Source organism: Pimephales promelas, chromosome 10 (genome assembly GCF_988280905.1).
Source record: "Pimephales promelas chromosome 10, fPimPro1.hap1.1, whole genome shotgun sequence".
NCBI lineage: Eukaryota > Metazoa > Chordata > Actinopteri > Cypriniformes > Leuciscidae > Pimephales > Pimephales promelas.
The window spans coordinates 7,568,037-7,585,034 of NC_142778.1; the positions used below are offsets into that span (position 1 = coordinate 7,568,037).

At 38.8% G+C, this 16,998-nt stretch overlaps 1 protein-coding gene across 8 annotated transcripts in view; it reads right to left on the reverse strand.

The window, feature by feature from the left end:
* Nucleotides 1-16,783, reverse strand: part of trip12 (thyroid hormone receptor interactor 12) — a 62,472-nt gene extending 45,689 nt beyond the window's left edge. For 5 of the 8 annotated variants that reach the window (XM_089135368.1, XM_089135367.1, XM_089135366.1 and 2 more), the window contains exons 1-2: nt 16,627-16,783; nt 5,974-6,120 (exon numbers count right to left, since the gene is read on the reverse strand). In XM_089135368.1, coding sequence (XP_088991494.1) covers nt 5,974-6,071 — 98 coding nt within the window. In that variant the 5' untranslated portion in view covers nt 6,072-6,120; nt 16,627-16,783. Of the gene's footprint in view, nt 1-5,973; nt 6,121-13,895; nt 13,926-15,843; nt 15,978-16,626 lie in introns of those variants that run through there. The other 3 variants (XM_089135363.1, XM_089135364.1, XM_089135362.1) reach the window with 3 other exon arrangements.
* Between the last annotated feature and the right edge of the window lie 215 nt (nt 16,784-16,998).

Below are 16,998 nucleotides of genomic sequence, written 5' to 3' on the forward strand. Positions count from 1 at the left end.
TTACAAGTTTCTAGCTAGACATTTCTCATAAGTTAAGAGCATCACCCTTGTTGAGTTAGGGTTAGGGCGGATAAACTAAAAGCCATTGGCTGAGCCACTGAAGGATATAAAGTTATAAATATAAATTATTCGAAAGAGAAGAGACAAAAAGAAACCCCACATGTGTCTGTGTATCAAGCCTAAATGACACACACCGTCACTGCTATTCAGGAAAGGTGCTGTGCTGCTACTGAATCACACAGCACAGTGGAACAAGAAATTATATTCTATTCAAGTTGTGAGTTTGCAGTCTGAAAGGAATGTGACTATAGACCCCTAATTAACCAACATATTTATATTGTATCACTGGTATCGCATAACCAGAAATATTCGCTTAAACATTACAAAAAATATATATTTCATCTATCTATCTATAATATATTTTATAATATAAAATATACTATAGATAATATAAATATATATTATCTGATGAACTAAAAACAAGGATGGGTAATTGCATTTAAATTGAGCAGGAGGAAGAACCAATGTACATTTTCAAAATATGCCTGTTGAAAGTATGGTGTGAAACAGTGTGTGTTGTCAAAATAAAATTGAATGAACACTGTTTTCATATATTTTCATCACTTTCACTGCCATCCTGTTGTCTTGTGTCCAAGAGTGACTGATTATATTGGCAGGCTAGTTGTCAAGCCGCGTCACTTCTATGACACCGAAGGCGTCATTCTGTACTGTCGTTCAAGGCTGAAAAAAAAAAATCTGTGAATTTGATTGAAGTTGCGCTGAAGCGCGAGTTCAATAAAAATGAGTTGGATAATGAATATTAATGGAAAACTATGAGTGGTGCGGCAGGATTTTGAGCATCCACTGGTGTCATATAGAAACAATGCTCTTGAATTTTATGATGCTTTGTGTTAATTTTTGTCCGCCTAATCATGTATTATTTACTTCCAAGAATGTAGCCCCTACCAAACTCGGTAATACTTTCATGTCTCGAGCTGGTGCGAACCACCTGCCCTGGCTGTACGGGGATGCTTGGGTATGTTAAGCGCCCTCAAAAGAAAGCAATGCAGTCTACATTGGATGCAGAAAAGGAGCGCAAGCGTGGTCAGTTTACTGTTGGTAATGTGTTGTGTGACGCACTTTACATGCTAGGCGGGGGAAGATAGATGCATCGGACCGGAGCAATGACAACATACAGAGGTATACAAAAAAAAACGCTTGTTGGGCTCTCGCGTCGGAATTTGAGGTAGAGGGGGAAGTGATGTATGCCATAAAGCAATCGAATTTTGTAGTTCTTTTTGTGCTCGGGTTCCTACCCACACCTCGAAGTTACATAGTGCCAGTAAAAGCTATACAGAGACACTGTCAGACTATGGCAGACCTGTCATTCAACCTATTGTAAGTCGATGTACCATCTCCAGGGTTTTGGAAAAATATTATAAAAGGTTGAAAAAGTTACATAGTGCTGCTTTAAAGAGCATATTGCAGGTAAAAAAAAAAAAAAAAAAAAAAAAAAAAATCGAAATTTATAAATAACCTTGTATAAAAATACCATATGAAAAGTTAATGCAGGATTTAAAATGTTTTAAAACAACATAAGGGCACTAATTTAGAAGATAAAGTGAGCGTTTCTTGGACTGCTAGTAAAAACGGCTTTTTTTTCACCATCGCGTCATTTGACGTCATATCAGGGAGCCGCAGCCTCGGCTCAGTGCAGAGTAGGCTGGTGTTCAGTGAGAGCGCTCGTCAGTCAGTGTGCTTTCGGTACATTTTTATTTTAATTTATCATCGTCATGGTAAATTATTGTGTTTGTGGAGATTGCAAAAAATCCAGCCTGTCAGGACTTCAAGATCGAGTCCACAAGTTTCCATTACAATAAAAGGGACGGTGCTATATAGCCTATCTTTCGTTCCTGGTGCGGTTTGAGCAGGTGAACAGACGGGATTTCTCTTCTGCATCGGCTCGGAAAACGCGGTCGTGTGTAGCGTTCACTTCAGATCAAATGATTAGCATCCCGGCAATATGATGGAGTTCAACATGGTATGCCGAAGCAAGAGTATTGATCGTCGTATACTACCAATGGCACCAAATAGTGTTATATAGGTAACTTGTCATGCCCTACATAGAACTTGTAATTGAAAAACAAAATTGGTTGTTTAAATACTCAAATATTTAATGTTCTGTTTATGTTATAACCTAGGTGAAAAATATGTATTAAAAATTTACCTGAGCAGCCTATGCTTTTACTATAGAAATATACTCAAGTAAAGTTTTTATACATTTAATAGTATATAAATCTACCCTAAACATACTAATGTCTGCTGGCCTGTTATAGGATCATAATAATCTGTACAATATTGTGAGCACAGTGTATATCGTTAGCGAACGTGTATACTATAAGCACGTCTCTCACCTAAAAGGCACCTGTCCTGTTCTCCACTGGTTCTCCTCACATCACAGCTCAATTTTTCTGACCGTTCTGTCTGACATTATCCTGGCCTGTCCCTGATCTCTTTAGCATAGCAGGCTCATAACTTTATGGCTTGATCCGTCATACGAGTATTTCCTCAGCGTCCGAAATGTCATGCGATCCATTGTTTTCCTGTTGTGTGAATAGACGGCTCTCCCGCTCATTGCGTCACGCCCGCCACGCCCATTTTCAGACGCGGAAGTACAATTTTCTCACAAAAACGACTGCAGAAGCTTCTGTAGCGTGTTTATACGTATATTTTAAAGAAAATCTAGTTCCTACATTGTTTTTCTATGCATTGACTCGTTGGGTCCTCTAACCTGCAATATGCCCTTTAAAGAAATCCCTTTCCTCAGGAATTTTTTCCCAAATAAAAGATACCTTTAAGTAAAACCACTTATGAGGTTTCATGCAACCAGGCCCAGAAAAAGTAACAGTAAAGACATTTATAACATTATTATTATTAGTGTTGTCAAAATATTCGGTACCAAGTCGGTACAAAACAGGGATGGAAATTAGCACCCGCCACCAGCCAAATGCGGGTGATTTTGTGTTGTGGTGGGTAAACTTACTTCACCTACCGGCCACCGTGGCGGGTAAATAAAAATAGCATACTGATTCACCCGGACGGCGGACACTATTAGAGGGGGCACACCTTCAACACCCGCGCACTCCTTCCGTCGAGGCTCGATGAGGGAAGAAAACGTGGGAGCGTGAGAGGCTGTTTGCCGTCTAAAGGGAGAGCTAGCCACAAGCGCATGGTGTATTTTTAGGGCGGGGTAGCTCTCGTGTAGCAAAGAGCTAGCCGCGCGAACATCTAACGTTACCCGTGCGCTTCTTTCGTCAAGGCTTGAGCGCGAAAGGTGGGAGCTAGCATGATGTAAATATGACAGAACAGGCATACCGTAAAACCACGTGAAACTGCGGTCTTCCGATCTTTTACTATCGTGTCAATTGATTTTGATTAATATGTGCGAGGGAGAGAGAGCAAGACAGCGCTTGTGTTGTTAAAAGACGTGAGAGTGCTTGCACGCGGCCGGGGCTCTCTCTCTCGCTCACTCTCTGCTCGTTTGCGCCTTGTCAAGCGCACCAGTCATTCTATTCTACATCACTCACAGATCAAAAAAGGCTTTGGCGGCGTCAAAAAGCAGACGATCTGACGGGTTTTAGAAGATTAAAGAGCACCTATCATGGATTTTTGAAAATGATTGTTCATGTAGTGTGGAATATAGCTCTAAGGGAATGAAAACATCCTGCAAAGATTTATATGTGAAAGTGCACCGTATATAAAGTTATTGTCTTTAAAAAGTGAGAGTCGACTCTGAGTCTATGAAATGAATTGTTTTTGAAACGAGTAATTAGCTGTTACATCGTGACGTAGATAGGTCATTGGCCACTTCCAACAACTGAGTGCGCAAACTTGAAGTGACGTCTAGAACACATTCAAATACTTCAGCTGTATCGCATCATGTCGAGAAGACGCTGTGTTCTACATGGCAAAGACAGTTCAGCCACTTGTTTCCATTGACCAGGGACGAGCATGTGAAGAATCAGTGGTCAAGAGTTCATATTTGCAATGAGTAATATTTGCAATCCACTGTATATTAGGGGTGTAACGGTACATGTATTCGTATTGAACCGTTTCGGTTCGAGGCTTCCGGTTCGGTACGCATACAAACAGAACGATTGCTTGGACCATTTTTCTTGCCGGCAAAATTCGTGCTGACGCGGCCAACACAATGTTGCGCAACATCCAAATGGCAAGCGTAATGAAAGCAGAACGAAACTGCGCTCCTCGTTATGTGCTTCACGGATCGTTTATCAGTTCGGACCAGCAACATCTGTGCAGCGCGAGCCGATCTCGATCAAGCAACACTGTTACCACACCGCGCTAAGAGATCCGCTAAAGAAAACATTTGAATTCGCCACTGAGGTAATAACATCGCTGCGAGATCTAGTGAGATGCATTCACATTTCTACGTTATTAACCGTAGATCTCTATTAGATCAAACAGCGCTGTCATGGAAACCAGGAGAAACACTGTGCCGTGAATGAACTAGTACTTTACGTCCACAGACCAGCAACATTCACCATGGATTTAATATAGTAACACTAACTGGAACCAGTTTGGCTCTAATGGTGAAAAGTACTTCACACATCTTTTTCCAGCACTTCAAAATTCAAATATTATATAAATAAATAAATATTTAAATGTTATTTTTAATGTGATGACCAAAACATTATTTGTTCATCCTTCAAAGATGACCCCCATTTATAAACCTGAAAGTTTCAAGATCTAGGAAAACTCACTTATTTAAAAATATTTTTTCTTTAAACAAATAGGAAATTTCTCTGGCATTTCTTTCTTTTTGCTGTATCGAAAACGTACCGAACCGTGACTTTAAAACCGAGGTACGTACCGAACCGTGATTTTTGTGTACCGTTACACCCCTAGTGTATATGGATCAGGTTTGTCCTCGTCCGAATCACAATCTGTAAGTAATATTAATAATGTTTGCTGTTATGTTTTCTGTAGCATGCACAATATAGTTATATTGTGTTTTGTGTGTTGTGACACTCCGTGCAGCTTCTAAGCGAGGTAAAGTTAGTTTTGTTTTTGATATTCACCAGACATTCTTCACTCTATATAATAAGCAAAATGGCACCACTCAAAGGAGGTGTTTGGGAAAATGAATCATCTAACGAATCATTTGGGAGTCGTTGAGCAAATCAGTTAAAAATAAATGCATATTATAAGACAAATAAAGTGTTTTTATCCTTGCATGTCCCTCAAAAGCCGCCGCAATGTGAGTTTCGCCGGAAAAGCTTGCTCTTGAAGGAGACGCGAGTAAGGGACCGTGTGGAAAGTGCACTTTTTCTGACTCGTTTGTTCACACACTATATACAATTTTCAACACTTGACAAGCTATAATCCTGGTTATGGGCGTTCCGTTGCCGACAGTCTCTGGCTACGGTTTACCAATAACAACTGACTGGGTCATTTGACCAATCGCCGCAGATTCGCGTCACTCAAAGGAGGTGTTTTGGGAGTCATTTGGGAAAATCATTTGGGAGTCGTTGAGCAAATCAGTTATAAATAAATGCATAATAAGACAAATAAAGTGTTTTCTATCCTTGCATGCACATTAAACTGTTTTTGGGAACTCCTAAAACAAAAATAGGCACATTTCAAACGCTATGATAGGGGCTCTATCATAGCCTTGAGCTCCATGCCGCTACGCGTAGGCTTTTTAAATTTGTCCGTTTAGGACATGTCATTTGTTTAATAAAGACATTTTAATTAAGGAGTGCATCGGTCATCAGAGATTTCTTTCTCTACTGTCTTCATAAAAAGAATAGCATTGGAAAGGTTGTGTGACTTCAACATGACACCTGCTGCACAAATTCTGTAGGAAAAACTGCTCTAGATAAAGGCACACGGTCAGACTTAACCTTAGTCTACTAAACAGTTTTACATGCACATTGCCGATTGCACACTCACCTTCCTGCAAGTGTGTGGTCTATTGGCTGGGCCGCGGCTGTGTTCCTCTGTGAACGGCGCAGTGACCCCCCTGGATTGGAATTAGGCCGGTTGGACATTGGCACCTCTCTCCTGAAGGGACATACCCTTTCTAGACACTACCATTCACTAATAAGAGAGGTAAAAAGAGAGAGAAAAAAAGTAAGGTTAGTTGAGCTATGCAATAAATAATTTATGAAATATAAATGTATTATATAAATACAGGTATATACAGGCTCTAAAAGGATTTGAGATTGTCCACCTTGGACCACTTTCAGAGGTAGTCGAAAATGCATTCAAGTTCAACCGTGATGGTATTTTACCTTAAAACAACAATTCAAGGATGTATTTATTTAACTATTTGAGATAGCCCATCGGGCAGGGTGAAACAATTTGCGATTTTGCAAGCCCTGCAACCAAAAGATCAATTCATTTCTACACAAATGATCCATGAATACACCAAGAACGTGATGGAGGGGTAGGCGAGAGCGAGATAATCAATAGGACAAAAGCTTTATATGGAGACGCTGAAGGAGAAAAGGACAAATGCTCAGGAAAACCAAACACTAATATGAATGACTTCTACACTGACCGACCAATCAAATCTGCATTTGGTGTCCATTTCCTTAGTAATGCTTGGCATCATCATGCTTGAGGCAATTTTGAAGACAACAGCATGTTGGCTAGCATCAAAACACGCAGTGAGATAAGGCACATCCTGAGCATAGACAGAAAATAGCCGCAGGGAGCCTTGGTGTCCCTCCTCAGTTCAGTGGTAATGAACAACACTCACCATCAATCACTACGACACCGCAGAGACAGACAATCCCACCACACCTTTATCCTGCGTGTATGCGAGATGGCGTCCTACAGCACCATCACTTAAGTTGGGTGCATGATTATAAGAGATAATCTAAATGAAAGACTATGACAAATGGCGTCATTGGACTCTAATGGGAATGAAAGCTCAAGGCTAGATCTACTCATGAAGTCACTTCAGTTCTAAGACAAATGACAAATGATCCCAAAATCATCCATGAAGAATGTTTAGATCCAATTTGCGCTTCAGATGTGTTGAAACATTTTAACTTGTATGACAAGACAGTTTGTTATGTATTTTAATCAAAACTATAAGCTTGAGGTCACCCTTAATGATTTGTCCAAATTTATAACACCAACTTCCAGAGAATGTCACAAAGAATTTAAGAAATATTTATAGAGTTTAATAGTTCCATAGAAGTTGAAGCTCATTATAAATATCCCCGTCATTTGTTATACGTGACCCTGGATCACAAAACCAATCAATTTCACGACACAAAGGCTAAATCATGTTGGCTAAGTTTAGCAAATGAAAACCATGAGCAATAAAATTTCAAACTTAGACTCCACATCAGAGTAATATGGTTACTTTTAAAGTCCCCATGAAATCAAAATTGACCATCCTTACTTTGTTTGCCTAAATTGATCGTTTTGTGATGAACAATTCATACATGCAAGTCAATCCACACAAAAAAAATTTTTGGCTTCGTAATCTTTAATCAAATTTTAAAAATGCCCCTCCCCTCTGCATTGGAGGACCTTGCCTGATGACGTAGGCTTTACGGTTTGGGTGTCTCCTTAACATCCATAACCACGCCCCTCCAACTGACAGCTGCTGTGTGTTTGCGAGCGCCGAGCGAGCATTGATTGACAGCGTGTGTAAACTTGCGTCATCCTCCATTTCAGAATGAAACACCCATTTTTCTAGATCCAATCAGGTGCTAGTTGGGAAAAAAAGCCACGCCCACTATTTTGCCTCATTTAGTATTCCGTTTCTCTCGAAAATACGTCACAACACTGGAGAAAAGTTGTTTGCAACTTCCGGTTCACAGGGACTTTAATCAAAAGTTAAAAAAAAACAAAGATTCATTTGAAGTCCCCAAAAATTAAATATGGTGGAATGTGTTAAAATTAGTCACAAATGGTGAGTTAGAACTCATTAAAACATTTTTCTTCGGTTTTCAAATCAAAACTCAAACTGATATGCATTCAAGCCGCCAGAAAGGCTGGCAAGCAGCTTGTAGGAGAAAGGTGTTGATATGCAAAGCGAAATCAGTTTCTAACCTTTATCTGAAGACAGTTTACAAGTGTACGCATTATTGTTCATCATGCATAACTGGTGTAAGACTGTGCAGTTCACTGATCTGAAAGTGTTATTCTCAAAAACAATGCTAAGAAACAGTTATTCAAAACGCTTTCAAAATTCTAATATAATAACAATAAAATACTCGGCAATGGGATATATAATTTTGTGAACGACGGGTGTTTTAAACACCAGACACCAGGGCCGGATATAGGCATGGGCAAGGAGGGGCAATGCCCCCCCAAATGCCGTGACTGCCCCCCCAAACGTGATGGCATGCAAAGATCCGAAATTTAAAAAATATTTCAAGAAAAATGGTCAGAGTGAGCGCTCTCTGCTCTCTATCCCTCATTCAAATTAGTTACTGGTCGCAATCTCGCAAAGGCCGGTAGCGATGTAAATTTGTAACAAAACACGCACGTCACGGAACAGCGACAGTGGCGTATATGGTAGAGCGTGTCGTTCGTGAATGAGTTTTTGCGCTCGGACTCGAGTTCGAATCCGCCTTTTGCTGAACATGAGACTTAAAATGTATAAACTAACATGAAGGTCTCTAGCGTTATATTTTGCCAATGAACTAAAATCGAAACCATGATATGGCTTTTTGTTTTCATAAAAGAGCACAAGACTTTAAGAATATGCATTCTGTTTGTGTTGGGTATTTAGAGAAACGTGTGCACTTTGCTCACGCGATCAGCTGGTGTTTGTTTCCCCATAAATACAAGTTTAAGGTTTATTTCTTGCAAGTGTAGTAATAAGGACAAAAGTATTTTAATTTTCCTATATTATAGTGTAATGCAGACTAAAATACACATTTAAAATATACATTTTCATATAGTAGCCTAAATAATAGGCTATATATGGATTTTACGTCATAGGAATAATTATATTTAAATCGTTATTACATTATTATAATAATTTTTTGGCATCCTAAAACACCATTGATAATGTAATGTGTAGACTGAGACTCTCATAATTAATAATGTTTGAGCCCTTAATGTTTGAGCCCTCTTTATTGTCATGATAGAAATCAGTGCTTTATCTTTGTTTAAGGAGCAGTTCATGGGTTGAAGCTCTTAATTTTGATCTCTCAAAGAGCACGAGACCCCATAACAACAGGTCTAGATATGGACGCATTTGTTAGGACTTTTGCACAGAAAAGCAGACGACTGATGCTAATGACTGATATAAGCTGCTAAAGAAATTAAAACAAACAAACAAAAAAAAACCAAAAAATAAATAAAAAAGATTGAGATAAAAACCAAAGGACAGACAGACAGACAAGACAGACAGACAGACAGATGACAAAAAAAAGAAAGAAAAAAAGAAAGATAAATGCAGCCTCAACAGCGCACAAGACAGTGTCCTATTTGTGCCGGTCCCAAGCCCGGATAAATGCAGAGGGTAGTGTCAGGAAGGGCATCCAACATAAAATCAAATGGATCAAAGGAGCTGATAGATTAGAGCTGGACGATATAGGATTTTTTCATTTCACAATATATATTTTTTTATATATATTGTGAAATGATACAATGAAATGATTTCTTTTCTTCCTTGTAGGCCAGAACGAGACTTCCTTAGATTTCCACGACGCATGCGCGAGATTTGCGATCTGCTCACACCAGCTTACTTACACCACTTCAGATCGCAAATCTCGCGCATGCGTCGTGGAAATCTAAGGAAGTCTCGTTCTGGCCTACAAGGAAGAAAAGAAATAGTCGAATAAACTCTTTATTTTTGTTTGTTTTTTCGCACAAAAAGTATTCGCGTCGCTTGATAAACATATAGTTGAGCCACGGTAGTCACTTGGGATATTTAAACATTTTCTTAATTGACTTTCTGGGCCGTCAAGAGGCAGTCCCTTAGGCAGCCAATGTGGTAGTTATACACTTCTCAAATTTAATCAAAAATATCTTCATTTGTGTTCCGAAGACGAACGAAGGTCTTACGGGGTTGGTACAGCATGGGGGTGAGTAATTAATGACTTAATTTTCATTTTTGGGTGAACTAACCCTTTAAGGCCAATTTATACTTCTGCGTAGGGTGCGGCGTAGCATACGCACAGACGCGTCCCATGCCGCGTACCCTTCGCCGTCGCCTGATGAGCACCTCTTAAAAAATGTAACTACACGTCGCGACGACGTGGACCGCAAGATCGGTGATTGGTCGGCTTGGTAGCATTGCATTTCCTCCTACGCATTTCCGCACGTACCTTCTCACGCATTTCCACCACTGTCTATGATTTCCACACGTACCATCTCCTCCGACGTCTTCTCTCATTTCTGCCTTCCAGTTTTAGTAATTTCACTAAAGTGAACTGTTTTTCCACCTCAATAAGCTCCAACTCCAACATGATCAGCTCTCTTTCAGTCGCTATTGCTTGTAGTAACCTAGCCGTGAGGAATCTAAACACAGTGGAACATTAAAACCCTCCACCACCAACTAGCGTTTCGGAGCAGTACTGCAGAGCAACCAAGACCTGAACGCAGAAGTATAAATGCTCACAACGGCGCTATGGCGTACCCTCAACGCACAAGTATAAATTGGCCTTTACGCACATGAATTTGTTCCTAACCTTGTTCTGATGTTAGTGAATTTGGCAAGTGTGCCATTCTCCCCAGTTCTCACAATAAACACATTTTATATAGCTCCATACAACAGAGATCTCATTAGCAAGCTGTACATACGCATATATCTGGGTTATTCAGAGAAACTTTGCAGCTTTTCTTACTCTTTATCTGTATATGATGGAACGTAAATCTGTAATTAATGTAATTTTTACAAAATACAAAATTTTTAATAATTTTAGTATATCATTTTATATATGGATTAGTACAATTAATGCAACATACTTCAATGGTATTATAATCATGTTAGGATGAAATATAACTTCTTGACACAATTATAAGGCCGTACAGAGTAAGTACTTTTAGTGCACGTGTGGTTTCAGTTGTTTCTGAATAAATTTGATTGAAATTTTGGCTGAATCGTGATTTGTTCTTAAAATCATTCAAAATCATGCATCATTGCACATTTCACACACAAATTTGTGCATACAGATGCTTAGTGAATGAGACCCATTGTCTTTAAATAACCTGTGACTGTGCTAAATACATTTTTTGCCTCCAACTCATATTTTGCTGCCTGCTGTGCTCTACCACCGTCACTTGGCTGAGAACGCCCTCTGTCACTTTCTCTCACATGTGAGAGAAAGAGAGAGCTTTAGTTTACACATGCCACATAAGGAGAATTGACGCAAGGCTCGACAATAGGGACTGCACAATGGCCAAGTGTTGACAGAATGGTCACTGTCCTGATCGGGCCATTGCTGCATCGACATGAAAACTGAACTGCACATTTTTAAGCCTTGCCAATTTTAATCACTCAAGCACAAGAAGACCTGAAAGAACTCAATTCGGCACTCACACGCTGTATGAGAAGTATTGGTGCACACATCGGACTTGACATCGACAATTTCACACAAAAATGATTTCAAAATCCCCGTCTTGGGGAGCATCCTAGTAGTTGGTAAGTGAATGTAAAAAGTTGAGAAAGACAACACACGTGTATAACAGTATCAGTATATTCAGGATCCATGCATTACGTCTTAAAGGAACAGCAGTCAAAGACTGAAACAAAAAAAGCAAAAACAAAAAAAGAAAAAATTATCACTGCTCTTGACAAAAAAACATTTGTAACAAAGATTCATCTATATTTTGTTTATACTGTGACAGCCAATGGCGACTCGAGCATGCGTGTCCGTAGAGGGTTGTTTATTATTTAAAAAAAAAAAAAAAAGTCTGAAAAAAGCTGTTGCTAATCAAAAACACTAATTGTATCTAAATATTCAGTGGTCTTAAAGCTACAGTCTGGCGTTTTTTCTCTTTGTCACCATCTCTGTTCGAAATTTCTTTTTTTTTCTGTAAGTTAGCCACTCCGAAGTCTGAACGAAGTCTTTTGTATTTTACAGCGGGTGAATCTCTAGTTGTCACTCACTAGTGATTATTGTTCGAACCTTTCTGCATCCTTCTGGAAGTCCTGAGAAAAGGTTATAAATCTCCACCTCCAAAATCCTCACTCGCAATACAGCTTTTACTAGCTTTAACTGTGACGTAATGACACAAAGACATGCTCAAATCTCCCGCGGTAATCCACCAGTACCACTAGAATTAAAAATATAATTACAAGCTTACCGTTTTGAATCGAGCTAAGGCAAGCAGATAGTTTTGAACACTGGCTGGTTATGTATTTTCTCAAATATGAATTTTATGGGTGTAACAATACCCTCATGTCACGATTCGAAACATATCACGATACTGAACTCACAATACGATATTATTGCGATACTCCAAGACATATGGTAAAAGGTTGTTGATTAAAATGCTAAATTTGATATTACATTCAAGGCTAAATGAATAGACTTGGCCTTATCCAAAGGACAATGGTGACACCCGAATAACAATATTGATGATTCTGAAGCTGAAATTACTGAGTTATTGTAAATGAATATGCTTGCACGCTTTCACGAACTAGATATATTTAAAATAATGTCAGACACTTTTGACTGGTAACATCAGACATTTGGCATTTTCAGGACCCAAAGATATACCCCCCATTGCATTATTATACATTATAATCAACATTATATAGTAGTTAAATGTAGTAAAGACACTAAAACTCTGAAAACTTGAATTTTTTCCTCACAAAGTAATTTTTATTTGGGGGGGGGGGGGACTATCCACGATACATATTGTCCCTATCCACAATACGTATTGTTGCATTTTTTTATTGTGATACATTGTGGAACGATATATTGTTACACCCCTATTATTTTGGATATTTTTTTCCAAAAAAAAAAAAGCTATGGACTGCAGCTTTAAATATGACTCTCCCTACAATGGTGCTTGCTTGGTACTACCGCTGGGAGGAGAAGCAAATGGTTTTAATTACTTTACCCCTGTTATAAGTAAACAAAAAATGTCCTGAAGCCTGCTGAGATACTGTCCTGCCCTTTAATGTGTCCAAAATAAATAAATACTTTGACTTTTCATTTAGACTTTTCCCATTTATCCACTAGGAATTGATTTGATCATGAAAATGGTTTCGGAGGTGATTAGATTAGAGCTGGTTTGAAAAAAACGTCAAAAAGGAAATTTGTTCCAGAGGTGGAGCAAGTCATCACATTCTAATGAAAGATAAAACTTTTTTTTTTCTTTTAAATAATGCACTCTGATGAATCATTTACAGTTTCCTTACAAAAAACCAGGAACTGTATAAAGGAAATGGGGTCAATTATGATTTCATGTTGACTTCAACTAGGTGCTCATTTTGAAAATATATTAAAAATGGTAATTACAAAGTGTACAATGCTTTCCTTAGTCAGTGGGAAGACCATTAAAACACTCAGGCAGAACCATCATATCTTCACAGCAAGCTTGTTAGTCTTGATACTTACTGAACCACTTACATTAGATGCTACACATCTAAAGCACTTCAAATAAAAAAATCTGTAAAAATGTGTGTGTGTGTGTGTGCATATATATATATATATATATATATATATATATATATATATATATATATATATATATATATATATATATATATACACACATATAAACTCCCCTTCCCACGCCACAGACTATATTCTGGATTTCTAAGAAACTTAACTACCAAACCCAGATTGCCAACTTCCTGTTTAACTCCAATTTTCAGCACACCTGTCCCACACTGGACTCATCTTGTCAGCATTAAGGTAAGAGCAAGCACTATGCGAACTTACCGGCCGTGTGCAAATGCCCCAACCAGCAGCCTAGGGCGACAAGAACGTGGACAATAATGGGGGAAGGAAGGAGGGAGGGAGTGAAAAACAAAGTTGATTTTAGTCAAATGTGACTAAATGATTCCATTAAATGACAGAGTAAAATCAGAGAAGAATTTAATCACAACTGCAGACTAAGGTGGCAGCCATTTTGTTTGGTAATCAAAAAAACTGATGCCAAATGTGATTCTTTGATATGCAAGACATTTTTGAAGCACTAAAACTGACTGTATCATAAGAAAAAGGATAAGAAATACTGAATATTTATTCAGGCTACACTTAAATCTCCCTCTATAAACCCCTATATGACTTTAGATGAGATTATAAAATGATGCTCTAACCACATTCAGCAAATTTGATAGGGTTATAACACATTTTAACGTAATAAACTAAGCTTGTTTCATGCATTACTAGCATAATTGTGCCTCTCCTAATAACTCAATTGAAAAAGGTACAAATTATGTTCACTAATTAGGCTAGGCATTGTACAAACATCACACAGATTAAGTATGCTGCTTTTCAACACGAGGATAATTGTTTTTCGTGTGTGTTGTTTAACGTTACATTTAAGTGTGCGTCATTAATATAAATAGAGTAACATATATCCATTTCATCAATACAGCAATGCACACACAAACGAAAATAACGTCCAAGAGATCGTGACGCGTAAAACGGCGTCTAGGTCGTCAATTCGCGAGGTTTGTAAAGATAGCTGTTAACATTAAAATATGGTGACAGAAGATATTATGATTTTTTTGTTCAAACGAGCCTAAAGGCCTCCCTTCTCACAACGACACCACCATTAAAGCTAACGTTACTTCGGCAAGCAAAGCAACGTCCACGACATTAAAACTACTAAACGTCAAATATACAACCCAAAACACAAACATTTACAGAACCGAACATGAAAAGCGTTAATTTCGACCATAACGCCAAACATTTAACAGACAGCTCAAAACATGTCAAACATACCCTTTGCAGTGAGCACACTACTGAGACTTCTAACGTTACTTCCCTAAAGAGAGGGTGAACTGATGTCGACGATTAGGAGTTGAATTCCTTCATATGACCATAAAAACAAAGCAAGCCCATCGTTAGATTCAATCAAGCGCAGTTTGCTGACTGGGGATTGTGCTGCTGTGTGTATTTGGACTGTTGACATGAAAATACGACATGATTATGAAGGCCGTTTTCAGCACAGGCCTGAGTCGATCCTTTTGTTTATTTTGCCCAGTCCATGAAACAAACTCCAATCAGCCATGACACAGCTTACTGTCCTTACACAACCAAACCACACACAATTTCACCACACAAAACATACACGAGTTTAGTTATTTATAAATAAACAAAATACAGCATGATAAGTTGATTTTTGCACTCCAAGGCCTTACACACCGGTCTCGCGTTTTGTGGCCCTGAATAGGCGCTTTTGCCAATTCAAAACATCTGCGGTGGTTCTGGGAAAATGCTTGGACATTTAAAACTAGGTCGCTACGGTTGTTCTAAGGCACCACAGTGAACAATACACGACGGGTAGAGAATTGTGAAGTGAAGTTAACGAAGTCCAGGTGATTATCACGATCAGCTAATGCTAGCCCTCACGCTAGCCAAGTTAAATAAAACACTCAAAACCATCAGAGTATCTAGCCACCCACAAATGAACAATATTTTAAAGACTGACAAACTCCTTGAAATAGTTTTAAGGTTTGAATAAGAAAAAGGGGAACGGTTTTGTGTTCGGCTGTCTTTGGTGCTAACTGTTAGCACGGCTAACTGATGCTAATCTGCTGAAGGGACGAAGCGTGACAAGCGATTATCAACAAATAACATGTATCAATTACAACAGCACAAATAACATAGTATAATGTGAACATTCAACACAATAACAATAAAAAGAGGAAGACTGTACCGTCGCTGTCAGTATTTGGCCTACATATGGCAAAGCTAAAGAGCAAAGCCGGTCTCCTGTCGACGTGTATGCGGGCAAGATCAGGTCAAAGTGACTAAAGACGTAAACAAACTACCAGCACCAGCAAACTACACTAATCAACATTCACCTGAACACGGCTGGATACAACAGACAAATCAACTCTTGTGATGCATTGAAACTTCCTCACATAAATTAGACTTTTTGTGACATTACTAACAAATAAAGGAGAAATAGAGAGAAACTTGAATTCATTTCTCGTTACCGTCTTGTTCGTGGGTCAGAGTATTATATATTTTAATAGCTCTCTATACTGTCCCATGCCTCAATAAACGAACAAAATCACCAGAAAATGAGTCGTCATATACATTGTGCTACTCAGATGCAGGTCTCATCTTTATGGTTATAATGTCCTGAATATTTATTTCAAAGGGTATGTAAACATGTCTCAATTCGCTCACGATATCTCTCCCAAGTTATTAAAAAAGATTCGAGTGGCTTATTGTCTGTACTATTATAACAACGCCAAACAGTGAATATATAACTCGAATACAAAAACAGAAACAAACAAGGGAAACATGAAAAGGACTCGAGGGATGACAACTGGAAACCATTTTTTTTCTTTCGTCTGGCTTTTCTCACTCATATTACACGGCTGCTGATTCACACGAAGGGCTCCAATGCGCATAGGACGTAAGACGATGCCCGGACATTGAAGTTAAATATATATATGTGTGTGTATATTTTAGGTGTTATTGTAATTACCTATTTGTTCCAGTGTTGTAGTAGCTGTTAGACACAGTGCAGCAGCAGCAGCTTTACCTTCATCAGCTGAGCGACCTGCGAACTGCCGCATCACATCCGCTCTCACAGCGTTCTGTGCTTCCGCAAAGCACTACTTCCAACACTAAAGAACAGCGATTATGATAGCAACTGGCGAGCCGAAGCCTTATCAACCACCACGACTAAGATAATAACGTTAATTGGAGCTATTACGAACGGGTTGTGTCACCATTAACCCCGCGCTTTATGAGTGTCACTAGTGCATCAGTAATGTACGTCAAGATTTCATAATATCAATCCGCCGGGTCGTGACCCCCAACCCCCCCCCCCCCCCCCAACACCACCATCTTAAAA